The 17,777-nt window shown below is 35.7% G+C and overlaps 1 protein-coding gene across 1 annotated transcript in view; it reads right to left on the bottom strand.

Moving 5' to 3' along the window:
- man1a1 (mannosidase, alpha, class 1A, member 1) overlaps positions 1 to 17,777 on the bottom strand; it is a 495,681-nt gene that overhangs the window by 182,108 nt on the left and 295,796 nt on the right. The window contains exon 5 of the mRNA XM_051925338.1: positions 10,391 to 10,485. Within this exon, the coding sequence (XP_051781298.1) occupies positions 10,391 to 10,485 (95 nt within the window). The remainder of the gene's footprint in view (positions 1 to 10,390; positions 10,486 to 17,777) is intronic.

Here is a 17,777-nt window from a genome sequence, read left to right as displayed (position 1 = left end):
AAATGATTCAGTTATATGGGACTTTCAATTACACACCCTCACTCATTAACTCACGGCCAGTATGTAACTGCATGTGTTTAGTATGTGAGATGATGTGAGATGTTCAGGATGTGAGTGTAAGCAAGAGTATTCAGAGGTAATTCACACTGTCACAAAAACAACATGCATACTCTACATGCTGACATCAATTAAAAAACAATAAGAAATACATGTCTTTCATGGTAGGGGAGTGGTACTGTGATGGATATAAAACATAAATTGGTTTTATTTACTATTGATTGCATACTCTTGCATAGTCGACTGATCTCTGTCATATTATTGTATTTTATAAAATCAATAAAAAAGTTTTGAAAAACATGAGAAAATGTAGTATTTTCACAAACTTAATAAAAAAGTCCATGTAATTCCTTACTGTTGTAGTCAAAAAGTGTAAAATCATAAAAAATGTGTGTGTCCTGGGGGACTTTGCTTTACTTCAGTATTTAAACCACACTTTTTCTTCAGCTGACATTTACACATCACTTACAGCAGTGGTTCTTAAACTGAGTTACAGTAATCCCTCGCTATATCGCGCTTCGCCTTTCGCGGCTTCACTCCATCGCGGATTTTATATGTAAGCATATTTAAATATATATCGCGGATTTTTCGCTGCTTCGCGGGTTTCTGCGGACAATGGGTCTTTTAATTTCTGGTACATGCTTCCTCAGTTAGTTTGCCCAGTTGATTTCATACAAGGGACGCTATTGGCAGATGGCTGAGAAGCTACCCAGCTTACTTTTCTCTTTCTTTTGCGCTGACTTTCTCTGATCCTGACGTAGGGGGATTGAGCAGGGGGGCTGTTCGCACACCTAGACGATACGGACGCTCGTCTAAAAATGCTGAAAGATTATCTTCACGTTGTGATCTTTTGTGCAGCTGCTTCCTGAAACAACATGCTGAACGGAGCTTCGCATACTTAAAAGCTCGAAGGGCACGTATTGATTTTTAGATTGAAAAACAAACTCTGTCTCACTTTGTCTGCTACTGATGGAGGGGGTGTGAGCTGCCGCCTTCAACAGCTTTGTGCCCCGGTGCTTCACATACTTAAAAGAAAAACAGCCCTATTGATCTGTTTGCTTTTCTCTCTATCTCTGTGACAGTCACTGCTCCTGACAAACACTCCTTTGAAGAGGAAGATATGTTTGCATTCTTTTAATTGTGAGACGGAACTGTCATCTCTGTCTTGTCATGAAGCACAGTTTAAACTTTTGAGAAAGAGACAAATGTTTGTTTGCAGTGTTTGAATAAAGTTCCTGTCTCTCTACAACCTCCTGTGTTTCTGCGCAAATCTGTGACCCAAGCATGACAATATAAAAATAACCATATAAACATATGGTTTCTACTTCGCGGATTTTCTTATTTCGTGGGTGGCTCTGGAACGCAACCCCCGCGATGGAGGAGGAATTACTGTATACTATATTAGTGTTTTATAAAGTGTGGAGAATGAACTACAGGTGAACATATACTTCAGATTCTGATTGTGCTTATCAAAGTGAATGACATCCTCACAGATGAAACAAAAATGTGCTGGAGATTGTACAGATGATGCACAAGCAATGATTGGCAAACAGAGAAGAAGCTTCATAGAGACTGGACATCTCAGATATGAAGTTTACATACTAGAGTATCCATCGGTATGCTTTCACAGTCAATAAAATGACCAAGGATTTAAAATCTGTGCTAGACTCTGCTATTAAGGTTGTGAATTTTATCAAGGTGTAACAAGTGAATTAACAACTCTTCATTGTGGTATGTAATGAAGAGAACATATGAAGCTGTTTGCTACATTCTTAAGTGATATACTTATCAAGGGGGTTAAGGTGATCACAAGGCTGTATGAACTCCATTATTTCTATTTAAGCCCCAATGCACTATTTGGTTAATTATGTTTTCACCTTTGAATGAATGAAACATGAGACTGCAGGGGATCTCTTTGTCTATTTTTGACAAGGTCTCTGCTATAAAAAAATTCTGAAACTTTTTGCTAATGATGTCAAAGCAAGCAATATCTTTGCTATGGAACTTTAGGAAACACTTGATGCTGTTTGTCAAGATTATGCATCTCTTGTCATTTGAAGGACACTTCTCACAATATTTTCTAGTAAAGGATACAACAAAGTGGATTAGAAACCCCTTAATAGTTGATGTCACTGAAATACCGGGGGCCTCATGTATAAACGGTGCGTACGCACAGAAATGTTGCATAAGAACGTTCCCATGTTCAAATCACGATGTATAAAACCTACACTTGGCGTAAAGCCACGCACTTTTCCATGGTACCTCAAACCCTGTCGTACGCAAGTTCTGCTCTCGGTTTTGCAGACTGGCGGCACCCAGCATCAAAGAAGTGCTACTGTTCCTGTGTGGTTACCCTTTCTTAGATCCACATCCACGACGGCGGCTTTATCAAATACACTGAAATTAACCGCATATCGTTCATAAATTTAATGCATCTGATTGTAATTAACCAGTAACAATATAATGGTCCACAGAATGGTCAAACTATTCTAAATACCATAACTGCTTTAGCGTTGTTACTCTCACTGCACCTTCTTCTTCTGTCAGTTGCTCCCGTTAGGGGTTTCCACAGCGGATCATCTTTTTCCATATTACTCTCACTGCACCACTCGGAGTATTTATATCACTGTATCTGAGTGCGAATTACAGATCTACAACGATTGGAAAGAGAGTTATCGATATACAGCATCAAGCACTCGCTGCCTCAGCCATTCGCTATTTGAACTGCTCTCATCCGACCAACGCTTCACAGCCTTTCCTGTTCGGACCTTGCAGTTCACAAACAGTTTCATCCCAAGAACTATACACGCACTCAATCAGTCCATCAAGTGCTCCTTGTAGAACTGTTTGTACTTGCAAGTTACCGTGAGGTAATTGTACTTATGATACAGTTATAATATTGCACAACCTGAGCCACTTTATAAAGCACATATTTACATATGATGATGATATCATTTTTAAGATGAAATGCAGCAAAATATGTTGATTATATTATACAGATAAAACTTTAACTACACTGTGCCGCAGCGCTAGCGAGCTTGAGCTTCATTCACGGATTGTTCCTGCCTCACGCTGTATTCATGCTGTGGCTGGCGCGACACTGTAAGGATAGATGGATAGAATAATGAAACATTACGAAGATATTTTGATGTTCCTTAAAAGTTTTGAAGAATCGGCATTCTAAGCTTACAGATGGCTTAACGTTTATTACAGAGCTGATTGTGTGGCGATTGGGTATTTGGAGAAAGAAAAGTAAGGACAGGAATTGGGGGTTAGTACGTTTGAAAAAGACGGTACTTCTGTAATAAAGCATTTCATTGAAGGTCGCGCATGGCGCAGCAAGCATCTTGCTGTAAGACATGAACAATCACTGCGCCACCGTGTTCCCATGTTTAATAACATGCTTTAACTTATATCATCATGAAAATGATATCACGTATACTTCTCAGTATTTTACTTATTCAGAGAGCTGTAATATTACGAATGTAATGGATTCTGTGTCCTGTCGGAGGAAGAGCACATAGTGATTCAGGCACATAGAGCACATATAAGATGAAATACACAACAAAGCATTTAACATGCTACTTTAGTTAAGATGGGATTTGAGAAACTAGTAAATTAAACGATTTTAAGATGAAGTTTATGATGTTCTACTTTAATAACAAAATAAACAACATGATTAAAGTGGAGAAAAGCCAAGCAAAATGACACCTTTTATTGGCTAACTAAAAAGATTACAATATGCAAGCTTTCGAGGCAACCTTCTTCAGGCAAGATTTAAAAGCATTAAAAAGGAGGAAACCCAGCATCTGGTGATGTCCATGAGTTCAAGACTTCAGGCTGTCATTGCCAGCAAAGGGTTTTCAACCAAGTATTAGAAATGAACATTTTATTTCCAGTTATTTAATTTGTCCAATTACTTTTGAGCCACTGAAGGGAAGGGATTGTGTTAAAAAATGCTTTAGTTGCCTCACATTTTTATGCAATCGTTTTGTTCACCCCACTGAATTAAAGCTGAAAGTCTGCACTTCAACTGCATCTGAGTTGTTTCATTTAAAATTCATTGTGGTAATGTGCAGAACCAAAATTAGAAAAAAGTTGTCTCTGTCCAAATATTTATGGACCTAACTGTAAATGTACATGAGAAAAAAATTAAGGCAATATAAAAATGTATTTGTTTCATGTATGACTATTCACAGTAAATTTAAAGGTTTTTGTGAGTTGTAGCAAGATATTCATTTTTGGCATGACCTTGTCAAGATTTAGGTATCTAAATGACATGTTTTGGCAGACACAAAATAATGCAGAAAATCAGACAAGAGACACAATTTAATGAAACCGATGAATCTTCATTAGATTTGTCTGAAAACTGAACAGTGCAGTGTTGGGTATTGCTTAACTGATAAACGAAATAGTGCTGCTGACTCAGGGATTCAAGAACCCAAGTCTGATTTCCAAATAGATCATGTTCCATTTTGATTTTTCACCTTTTAACCATGTTCATATGGATGCGCCATATCCTACAGAGGTGTCCCACAGGTTACTTAATAACCCTGTACTAGTTCTACTGCAAATTAATATGGTTGCATATAGAACAGTGCCCAGTAACAGAGCGTAGTCTCACCTTGTGCTCCACCCTATAGTGCCTATTTCAACTAAAAAATGGACAAATAGATTAAACAGAACAAAGAATGAAAAAAGCTAAAACCCAGACATGTCACCTTTTTTGTTGGAGAAAAATCAGTATTGCATGGAACTGTATGTGGTCCAGTGTTGTAAAAACCAAACTGGGGAAATCCTGTTTTACAATATTTTATGCATTTAATCAAAACCTAAGTGTGTGTCACTTAAAACATGATAAAAGCATGACTTAATTTAATGATATAGTGCAAAAGAGAGGAGCTCTAACCAGAATATATTTTATAGCCCCTATCTATCCACTGTCTGAACCACATTTAATCTACCTATATTGCCAGAGGTGGTAGTACTAAATTTCCCACAGAGAGATGTCAGTATATAGTAAAATAGACCATTTTTGACCCTGTCAAGAAAATACAATTTTCACATGGCCTACAGACTGAAATGAACAACACAAAAAACAAAAGATATTAACAATCAGGTACTTTAGTCAGGAATTTAAAAGGGCACCACACAGACAAGTACATTGCCTACTTGAAAGCTAACATGTGAAAACGCACAATGTCTGTACCACTGATGGCTGCTCCAGTGTCACTTGAGCTTTTCTTTGAGAAAGTCAATACAATCCAGGCAGGTTGAAGGCAAAGCCACTCTACACCATGTCTCCATTTATAACAGCTGACAATTAACATAAAAAGAGCTACAGTGTATGTTTCTTTCACTTGAAATTAAACTAATTGGCCAAGGTAAAAAATGTTAAGGGAAAAAAACAAAATGTTTATTTCACTTAACTAAATGTGTGCTCACTTGAGTCATTAGTTTATATAGAAACTTTTCAGCAATTTGCCAAAAATCAAATCGATACCAGTGTCACTCAGATGATACTAGAAATAATTACAAAGGTCTGAACCCAAATCCTCCCAAACCAAAAAAACATAGATTTAGGTGTGCTGAATCCATTTCTGAAATTGGAATTTCTCGCCACAAACCATTTCTGTGGGATATCAGATTCAATGATAACTGCCACTTTTGAAAAAAAAAAAATGCTGTTTTTAAATTATGTTTGTTTTATGGCAAAAGTATTTTTCATGGTCAGAATATTATTTGAAGTACATTTTGAGATGAAAAATAGTTTCCTACTTGTCAGTTGCAGTGGAAACAACACAAAATCAGGTATTTGCTACACAACTTTTGCTGCCAATTTAATCAGCAGCATTTTTTCTCTACAAACTGGAAAGTTTAAGTCAAACATACTTTTTAAACCTGAAGCATGCACAACATTTATATAATTACTCAAAGTGAATAATATAAAGCATACTCTGCTACTTTGATACACTAACAAATGAAGATACATGCCTATTAATGAAGTTTAACAACTCTAGTGAGAATATGCATCAATAAAAGCTTTGAACACTGACATATGGCAATGAAATTCTAGAAAGAGACACAATACAATAGTATTTTATGTAAAAGAGTGTTTCATTTCATAATCATTCATTATTGCACATAGTGATGATTTTCACACAGCTGGAAGACTGAATTAATATATATCTCCCAGAATTGGGGAGAGTTTCTCATCTCTTACATGCCACCTGCAATCTTGTTTGATGTACAATCAACTGAAAGCCACAACAAATCGCAACTCATTTCTCAAACAATCCTCTCACTTGTTTGGAAAAGTGCGTTTGTAGTAACATGGCAAAAGGTTCAGTGGCAGTAATTAGTGACTATATGAGTGTTTCACTATTTCTTTGAAAGAAAAAGAACTGGTACCTACATGAGATAAAACAGCATGTGCATGGTCATTAACGGGAGACTGCCTAATGTACCATACTGCTGGATAAGGCAGCTACACAATACAGTTAAAAAAACATAAAAGAAATACATTACATCTTTGTATACATAAAGCCACTCTTTATTTTATCTTAGTCCTTAGTCAGAAACCCATAAACTTCTTTTCACTATCATCCACATGAAGCAAGTTACTAAGTGAATTTGCTTGCAGGACCTACATTAATAATTTATATACATACTAGTCTCATTCTGAACATCTACTAAGTACAAAAAAATAGTGATCAGATTTTTTTGATGCAAGAAACTGTAGAAGTATTACAGCACAGTGCTAAAGCAGATAGAAACCCAAGATTTTAATTGCTGTTTCAACACATACCCATCTAATTACTGTAGGCGATAGGGGCCACAGGAGCTACTGACTCATAAAAATATAAAAATAAAGTTCCCAGATTTTTCAGCCTTAAAAATGAAAGCTGAAGTTCCCAGAAATACAGTAATTTATATATAAAATAACATTCTCAAAGGCTAGGAGTCCAATTTAAAGTAGCTGGGAGCCATCGTCTCTCCCTCCAGCATTGGGTGTAAGGAAAAAAAACAACCAAGGATGTAGTACCAGTCCATCAAAGCTATCACTTATACAGTACAACACTTTTTCTAATAATTCTCCACATATTATTTTAAACTGTTCTTTTCTATACATATTATACAAAAGTAAATATCCTTTATAACAAACACTTCAACACTTTCCAAAACAGATCCTTCACTGCCCGTGGTAGGCAAGGAAAGAATATTTTCATTTACCGTATTTCATGATAAAAAAAATATACTTACATATTATAACAATGTCAATATTATTGTCTTTCCAAGTAATTATAAAGTTTTGCATTTAAACTTGACCTAATACCGAAGCCACTCAATTTGTTGAATTATAAATATGGTGGTTTATGAGCAGACATACTTTCGAGTTGTTTTTTTCAAAGTGTTAATAAATATAAAACCAACATGCAATTCTTGGCAATTTTTATTATCTATAGTAGCATGTTTAATTCTGCTATTACTTTGGAAATGCATATCACACATACAAATGCAAATTCACAGCTAGAAGACTTGACATTGCATGGTAGATGCATGACATTTTTAATCAGTGCATTACCTCACAACTCAAGGAAAAAAGTATATAAATTGGACTAGGATTAATTTGCATATTAAAATAACTACAGTTCATAAATGTAAAACATTGTGATTGAGCAAAAGTTGAGGGCAGCAGCTATAAAGGGACTAATAGAAAAAGTGTGATTTTATGAGTAAGCACAAATAAATGTTACAAAGTCAGACTTTTCTTTTAATAATTAACATCCTTACTGTGCCTGTACAGCACTTTCTTTCCTCAGTAAAGGGTTACGGCCTAACAATTGGATTTCACCTCCACTAAAGGTTTTGAAGGGGTGTGCTTAGCTACTATATTTTATTTATCACTGCAATGTCTGTGAACTGTCCAATTTCTCTGATTATATATGCTGGAGTTGAAGACTAAACTAAAAAGTTATTATCAAGTTTAAATTGTTATGTATTCTTTATTTTGCCAGTAAAGGAGCCTCTACCAGTAACCAGTGAAATTTCAAACTGTAAATGGTAGAATTATATGTAGTATCTAGTGTGAAATAACATAGATGGGTGACTTAAATATGACACATTTACAGATGAAACACACAAATGAAAGGTGGGAAAAGAGATAACACCACAAAAGAAAACCAGGGTTTTTAGTGCATTCTTCTAAAATAATAAGAATGATAATAATGATAATAAAAAAGAAGACTACATATAGAAATAACAAGTGGCAAAAATGAGCAGGACCTCATGCAGCAATGACACATTTATCAGTTAAACAAACAACTTCATGAACTTGACAGAGGCCAATTCAAATGTCTTGTGAAGCCTAAAAATACTACGGCACCTAAACCCTGAGTGATATTGCTTATGATTTATGAGTTATAATGGGACTCTCGTGTGTATTGGGAAGAATCCCTCAGATTAAGTGGAACACCACCCGTGAATCTGGTACTCTCCATTGATCGCTATAAAACTTGTGTAATGCCTCAGATCATGGGCCAAAGGCTTGCAGAGGTGTGACTCAATTCATAGCCTTCAGTCTATATGAGCACATAATAAATGTAGCTGAAGGCAAAACCACTTTAGCCTCTACTCTAGTGGAAAGAACTTTTATGAACTGGCAGTGTGGAGAGCAAAGAATCAAAGCATCAGCCATTTCTTGAATGCTAAAAGCTAGTTTCGTTCAATTTTTGTAATCCCCACGTTTGAACTGAAAAGACACGGTACTTAAAATAACATTGTCTTTTTGAGAAAAAGCTTTTTTCCTTGGGTCCCATATTATTGTAAGGGCTATATTCTTGTATGTTGTTCCTTTCTGGAATTTTTCACAGGTCTAATGCAAAAGTTACTGTAAATTACAGTACTGGTTTTCTTAAAGCACATTGTGGCACGCGCCTGGGAGTGGCGCCCAGCCGGGCCACCCAGGAGGACAGGAGGAGGGCTCATGCCTCCTCCGGACCACGAGGGGGCGACCGTCCTGGTTATATTGGGGGCCACGGGTACAGGGCTTGGAAGCTCAACCCTGTAGGGGCCTGTGGTCACCGCCAGGGGGCGTCCCCATGCCTGGAGGACTCGAGACCCCAGCACTTCCTGGTGTGGCGGAAGTGCTGGGGGGAAGAAGAGAGTAGACACCCGGAGGGCTTCCGGAGAGACAACCGGCACTTCCGCCACACAGGGGCGTGTTGGTGGAAGATTGCCGGGAACCACCTGGAGCACATCCGGGTGACTATAAAAGGGGCCGCCTCCCTTCATTCGGGGCTGGAGTCGGGTGGAAGAGGACAAGGTCTGAGAGCAGAGAGAAGGAGGCGCCCTGAAGGCATTGTGGACAGTGGTCTGGACTATTGGGGTGATTGGTGCTGCGGCACTGGGTTGTGCATATAAGGACTGTGTAAATAGTGTAAATAAACGTGTGGTGGACTTTAACATGGTGTCCGTCTGTCTGTGTCCGGGCTGCTTATCACAACATGTAAAAATTGAAACTAGTTACTAACATGTCCTAGTGTAGTATGTATGTAATGGTAAATATTTCCTCCTAGGATGCTATAAAATTACTAGTTTTTAAACAACATACAGATATACGCATTTCTTACAGTAGAAAAACATTTTATACAACATTAGTATCATTTACTGGAAGATAACAAAACAGTCTAAATATTACAAAAATAAGATATTATTAACAGTCAAACAATTTTACAAACTTAGAAATACTAACTTCCCTCTTAAGTACAGACTTTAATTTATAATTTGCAACTTTTCCCAGTCTAAATGCAGCACATTTCCAAGGACAGTCTGCTTTGATTTAAATTAAAATAGCTTAAAAGCAAAGGAAAAAGTTTCCCTGTTTTCAATTCCCCGCAAAAAGCCACTCTCTACCGGCAAATTATTTAAAAAGAACAAACTTGAAAAATATATGTGTTAGAAAAAGGTATGGCAGATACTATCATACAGCATAAATTTATACTTATAGTCTTCACTGTTGTAATTACAGTTGACATCAGTGAACAGTGAGGTGGGCTTAAGTATCATTATAAGTTACTAGTTTACAGCTTGCAGAGAAACTAAATGGCACTGAAGTGTATGTGTGTTTACTTCAAACCACATTAAAGATCTGGATCTGGAAGCCAAGAAAGGCTCTTTAATCTCTGACATAGAGCAAAGCAAGTTACCAAGTTTCTTAGGTGCACAAAGCTTTATCCACCTCAGTATGCAACTCCTTAAAATGGTAATGAAGGGGTTTTTCATGGACATAAAATAGTCCAAATAGTCAGATGCTTAAATAAAAGTAATATACCTTTTTATATTCAGCAAAGCCCAAGGGACTCCTGTTGGTGTGTTGAAGGCCGGCAAGAGCTTTTCTCCTAGTTCCACTGCTTTTTTCCTGAATACCTAGTGAAGAACAATATAATCACAGATGAGTACTTCAGCAGTGGGCATCTTTAAAAGATCAGGTCTATTTTTACATGTAGATATTACCTCATTGCACTAAAACCCATTGTCAAAAATAACATTTTGTACATCAAATATCAAGATTGCTTATTTTTTGACAATTAAGTTTTGAGTAAATGTTTGCATAAGTAAACAGATACAGAAGAAGCAAAATAAAGTCATGGTTACTCATTTTGGAATAATATAAAGACATTTTTAACAAATAATTGGATGCATAAGTTTCCTATTTTACATCTAAAGTACAAAATAAATATGACCAATGCATTTAGGACAAAAATATTTTTTCTTTCACTGAAAATATAATGCAAGGTCATAAATTTGGAGAAAGAAAGACTGTTCCCTAACTCCACCAGTGAATACATTTAACGCAAGTACACTTTGTCCAAGCTGTCAAGTTCATACATATTACAAAAATTTCCTTGCTGGAAAAAATCAGTTTTTCCACTCTTTGAGATGCATAAGAGTAAGCCTGTAAGCCAACCAACTCCTTACCTACTGTCTGTCTATCTCAAAAATGCTTTAATTTATGAAGAAACAGGATTTCTGGCTTAAAATGATAATCTGCTTAATTTACAAAAACATACAAATCAAATTTCACTAAAATCAACAAAAGAAAAAAGATTACTTCATAAAATTTCATAAAAGATTGTGCTTTGTCTCAGCTGTTTCTTAGTGGACAGTAAAAGCTAATCTGATCTGAAGGTGTTCAATGGATAAGTTTACATCCCTCTAAACTGCAAATTCTGAATTCTGAAACCAGCTTTTTTTTTTCCTTCAGTTTGTATTTATTTTTATTTTAAACATGTAGGAATGGTCATGTGTCACATCAAACAGTAAGGAATGGCACTGGCTACTAGCCTTGAAGAAGTTACTAGGAAAAGAGTAATTGTCCTTGGATGAAATCTAGAAGAGATGCATTTAATACATGATGCAATATAATTAATTGAAAGCCCTTTACATACAAGTAGTATAAGCTGAGGTAGGTATTAGGTGTTGATGTCTTTTATTATTTTGCTTTCCTGCATTTTAATATAACCTACTCATGTATTCACTACAGAAGTTGCCATTACTGTCTCCATAATGTTGCCCACTTTTTTCAGATATCCACGCTTCAAAAGCACCAGTGTTTGCTCAGTTGCTTTCCAGTATGAACCATTTAGAGACACATATTAAAAAATAACCCTACTTTACACACAAGCATATGTCAACAGATTATTTCTGGTATGTGACCATTTTACTGTTTGTAAAAGAAATCATGTAAATGAGGATGGAAGTGTTTTTGAGATTAAATAGTTATTTGTATAAAGGTTAAAGAACCAAGGGACAACAGAGCATACTAGGTATTTTCTGCTTGCATTTTTTGATTATACTGAAAGCCTTGAACTGTCTTGTTATTAGAAAACTGTGCTCTATTACAGATGGTAAAATGATGAGGTTGACTGGTATGCAAGGTGAATGAAATACAACTTGACAACTATAAAGATATTTGTATTTTTAGAAATTTTCTAGTGTGTAAAACTAAAATAATAAATGTAACCAAAATTAAAAAAATAAACTTTACTGTTAAAAAAATAGTGAAAACTAGAAACTAGAAAATAGTGAAAAACTAAAACTAAATAAAAACTAATAAAAATAATGAAAAACTACATTAAAAATAAACCTAAAAAGTACTATAAAATTAGAAAAACACTGGCTTAATCTCAAACCTGCATGAAGTGTGGAGAACTTCCTATGTACAGTACTTCCTAGGACAGACACAGAGTATTAAAACCACTAAATCCATCTGTACAGATCTGTTTCAGCATTTGTAACAGTGACAGGAGCCTGTACGCAAAACATTAACATATCTTAAATGATAAAAAAAAAAAAATCTAAAATTGAATTTATAATAAAATCGGACTTACCACAAGCTATAACACAAATGAGTGTACTGGGATTTCGGTTACTGTAATTTGTTCCAAGCCAATACTGAACCTACTGTAGATGGAATGGAAAACTAGCACAAGTAAATATGAAAGTTGAAAGAATGTAGAAGATGAAACTGCATTCCACAAGTTGGGGAATGATGTGTGGGTGTTTGTATGGGAGCAGAGCAAGTTACCTAATTTGTGAGAACAGTTTAAGTGTATATTGTGATACCTACACTGTAATTGTTTGATTTTAGCTCTTTGTGTTTATTTATAGATGTTTACTAAACAAGACACAGTAGTCTTGTAGAAAAGCTTAGAGTAAGTGTTGTAGAGTAATTAAAAAGAATAACATTAATGCAGCATGTCACAATAAAAAATAAACTCTTTATATTTGGTGTAAAAGTATTCAGGGTTTGTAAATCAGTTTGAAAAAATGTAAATTACTGTGAGGTATTTGCACTTAAGATACATGTACACAAATTTCTTAACAGACTCTATTATTGCTTTACATATAATTCAGGCACCACTGTAAAAATGTATATGCAATTTGCTATATATCAGGTAAACAGGATAATTATTCTTACACTATTACCAAAGTTATTACACCACTTGCACAATAGTATACACACTTGTACAATATTATATAAACTAGTCATTTAGCCCATTACAATAACGGGCGCTAGAACAGTAGTGCATAAACATTAGTAGGAACGGTCTATATTAAATGGAAAGGGACTTTGACCTCATTCTTTTTGTTGGTCGTATTTTTCTTTCTTTCAGCCTTTCTTTTGTTGATGTTTACTTGCTGAGCTGACCGTTCTTCATGGGCTGCCGCCGTGTATTGTGTGTCTTTAATTTTCTGTGACAGTAATACTGTCTTGTACGGCTCTATTCAATAAGGGCGCATAGATAATTTAGTTCAAATGGCTCTGGAATATGTGAAGAGCAACAGGTGCAGATCTTTATTTACGCGCGCCTTTATTCGCTGCGCCCAATTGAGGTCGTCCTTTTGAGGCTCGCCTTTTTGTGCGCGCCCTTATTGAAGGATGCCTTTGCGCGCCCTTATTGAAGGATACCGTCTTGTACGTCCTCTGGCTTGTACGTCCGTAATATACGTCCGTACATCCATAATATACCTTTAATTTTCTCTGGCGGTAATACAGGCGTGCGCGTCGGTAATATGCCTTTAATCTCCTCTGACAGTAATACTGGCTTGTATGTGGCTGTAATATGCGTCACTGTATTGTGTACCTTTAATTTCCTCTCGCAGTAATACTGGTTTGTATTTCTGTAAAACACCTCTAACTTTCTCTGACAGTAATATCGCGCATAACACTTTGCCCCGCGCATGCGCACTTCACCAGAAGACACCCACACACGGACACCTGGACGCACATAGGGATTTTATATATATAGATTAGTTCAAGTATCTCTGTATTAATCTATTACAGAACTCACAAAAAACAGGGAGAATTTTCAAACTATATATATACAGTAACTAAGAAGGGAATCATACCCAGGTCATTGGAGATGTTTAAAGAACTAAAAACAGAGCCTTATTTCACTTATTGACTTTTAGATTTCACAAATTTATATGTATTTATTTTTTAAGTAAATTGGCTTTGTAACAGTTCTTAAATGATTCTCTTCAAACTGAGAAAAAATGTACTGAATTTCTTGAATGGTAAACTATACACCACAGCAATATTTTATTGATATTTGTGTACTTTTTAAAACTAATTATAAAGAAAATCTGTTGAGCAAAATAAAAAGAAAAATGTAAAAATGTGATTCAAAAATAGTTCTTGTCAGGACCCTGCTTCCAGCCTTAGATTCCTTTTTTCAGATCATTCTTATAGGAACTCCATAAAATATATTTTGTATTCATGAATGTTGATTAAACCCATAATGAATATCTTCACAGATGCTGCTTTGTAAAGCGAAAATAGGTTATTTTATGCCCGTGCATCACAGAAACCCTTAAGTAATTGCACTAATCAAATTCATTCAAATGCAAGTGCATCATAAACAATACTACTGTTGAAATTAAAAGTAAGGATAGTGATTGAACATTAGACTGGTTTTGGCTGTTGCAACCAGTGACTTTAACTATTTCCAACCTAGAAAATACATGCATGAAAAAATCAAAACATGCTTAGGAAAAGTATTTTCTCTCTATTCAAAAATGTACTTTCTTATGGCCATTGATATATAAAATGTAGCTAATTATTTATGCTTTAAAAATACTTATATTTAATAAGTAATAAAATATTATTATGTACATTATAGTCCTTTATATCTTGCGATGGGGTATGACAGCAAATGAGGTGTGTCCCCCAAGGTGATGGATGAATGTGGTAATATGAACCAATATATACCAAAGAGAAGGAAAACACTGATTTAAAACCAGGGTAGGTAGAACTTGCTTAACCTGGTAGGGTAGTCCATCTAGGAGAAAGAAAACTCCAATCAGAACTAGTGAGGAAGGTAACATGAAAACAACCTCAACTATTTTTTCCAAGAATATGATCACTATAAAAAGGGAACTGGGGTATAATGTTAACAAGCGCTCCTAAATACAATTGAGAGGTATCAGGTCTGGCAGGAGAACAGGTAAGGACTCCCAGGTCATAAATAAGAAGAAGCATTGTGAAAGAAAAACACAACCAATAAAAAACAGGAATTTGGAATGTGAGAACATTACTAAAAGCAGGGAAATGAGAAAACTTCAAAAGAGAAATGTAAACAAATTTCAATATCTTGGGCCTGTGTAAAACTTGATGTCAAGGAAATGGAGAGTTCTGAAGTGAAGTGGAACCTCGGTTTGCAAGCATAATTCGTTCTGGAAACGTGCACACAGTCCAAAGCACTCGTATATCAAAGTGAATTTCCCCATAAGAAATAATGGAAACTCAGATGATTTGTTCCACAACCCAAAACTATTCATATAAAAATAATTAATACAAAATATAAAGTAAAAATACATAAAACAAATTAACCTGCACTTTACCTTTGAAAAGAATCATGGCTGGTGTGAGTGAGTTTCTAAACTCTTGTGGGATTCCACCCAACGGGACGACACATGGAAGAGCGTCCCAAAGCAATCACAGTCTCCCAGCGCTGTAGCAGTTCGCTGTAAAAGCGAATCCGAAAAGATCGCAGACATGCTATAAGCACCTGCCATCGATGGGTGATACAAGGAACAAGGAACATTATAAATGTGCAGACTGCTGTGTCTGTGTATAAATAACTGCGCTGTTGCTGTTTCAAGCTGAATAAAGCTGGTGTTGCTAAAGTACTGAGACTCAGCTTCATGTTTTAGGGTGCAAGACAGAGACTCGCACGTCACAGCACACACGCGTGCGCGAGCACGCGCATGCACACACACACGAGCGCACGTGTGCACACACACATGCAAGCGAGCGAGCACACACACACACACACACACACACACACGCGCGCGCACACACAGTCACAATGCTAATGCTGTAGTAAACAGTATACGCTCATACGAATGTTGACTATATGAGTGAGACACGCCGACTCAGACAGAGAATAGGAGACGATTGCCGACAATCCCGCAGCGAGAGAGAGAGAAGAACCATCAGCTCAGTTGTGATCACATGACACTCAGCAGACAAAGCGTATACATACTACTCGTACTGCAAGACCTCGCTTGTTTATCAAGTCAAAATTTATTAAAAATTTTTGCTTGTCTTGCAAAACACTCGTAAACCAAGTTACTTGCAAACCCAGGTTCAACTGTATATATATATATGTGTGTAAATTTGATCTGGTTGTTCTATTGCCATCTTTATGTATAAGGCATTTAATTAAAAAAACAATATGAACCTGTTTCTGATAAGAGTAAAGGTTTGTTTTGCACTTTAGTATTTACATTCTGTTTAACAATGTCCAGGTTGATTTTCTATTTGTATATCTACATTTATTAGAAACTATCATAATATTAATTAATGATAATATCCAAGTAATTATGGTATATCTTTACTGTTTTTGTTCATTAATCTGTGGAAAGCACCTTGAGTTGATTTTAATGATAAGGTTCAATATATGATAAAGTTATTATTATTATTATTATTATTACTATTTTCCATCAAAACGCTGTGGTCTTTTATGTTTATTCATCTTCTTATTTTGCTTAAATTTAAAAAGTCCATTATCTGGCCAAGCACTCCCATCTTTTTCTGGTTTATTTGTAAATTTTCTTTTCAATGAAATGCCCACACGTTTATGAAAGGATTGCTGTTGGTATCTTTGTTCTTTAAGTACCTACTGCTGTCAGAAGGAGCATGAGCATGTGACAAAGCACAGGGCACAGAAGAAATAGTTAGCTTAAGCATTGTTAAATGCTTATACTGCAATTCTATGTTGTTTTGTATTGTAGAAAGCCAAATACTTTTACCCAAGTACCATTTTTATTTATTACCATTGTCAGTTGTTAAGGTTTATGCACGTAAATGTGCAGCTGCCACATTAATTCCTTTGGTACATGCCAAGGCAAGGCTACTTGACTATGAAATTATATGTAAATAGTATCTACCTGGTAAAGATCATGAAAACAGCATAAAATGTCACAACTTATCAATGTATGCTGAGGAGCTCTGGTCAATTGCTATGGTTACTGTATGTTATTAATTTCTATATAGTATGCCTCAATCACAAAGACACACTGGAGACCCAAACAAGGATATACAAATTTCCATAGGTAAAGCATATTTTCCTGATTTACTTCTAATTAGTTTAAACTGGTTATGACACCATGTTTGTGTGTGTGACACTATATAAATGTAAAAAGATATATAGACTCCTTGGCTTGATGAGTCTCTTGCTTTAAGTTACGTGTGTGAAGTAGTGGCGAGGGCATTGGACTTTAAACCACAACGTACCAGTTCAATTCACACTTACAAGTACCTATGTGACTCTCAGCAGTGTATCTGAACTTACAGTATATACTATAAATTCCTTGGTGTTAAGCTGTCTGCCAAATAAACAATAACAACAATTACGATTACTTGTCTGTGGTAAAAATGGAAACAGATGTGATCTTACAAAAGAGCTCTATTTACGCTTAACCTTTACTAATTAAAATTAAGAAAATGTAACAGTATGACATACATCTATTACTTTAAGATAAATAATAATGCAGTGATTGCAATAAAGTGTCTGCCAAGGCTAAAGTTCAGTAATGATCAGAGAGTGATAATAACTATAATGATCAAATCTGACACTCTCACAATAACAAATCAGTTCACAAGAACTTAGGTAATCAAATGTTATTTCCTTTTCTTAAAACCTGAACTG

The sequence above is a fragment of the Erpetoichthys calabaricus genome, chromosome 3 (assembly GCF_900747795.2).
Source record: "Erpetoichthys calabaricus chromosome 3, fErpCal1.3, whole genome shotgun sequence".
In the NCBI taxonomy this organism is placed as follows: domain Eukaryota; kingdom Metazoa; phylum Chordata; class Cladistia; order Polypteriformes; family Polypteridae; genus Erpetoichthys; species Erpetoichthys calabaricus.
The sequence above is the reverse complement of the archived record's forward strand: the minus strand, read 5'-3'. Positions and strand labels throughout refer to the sequence as shown.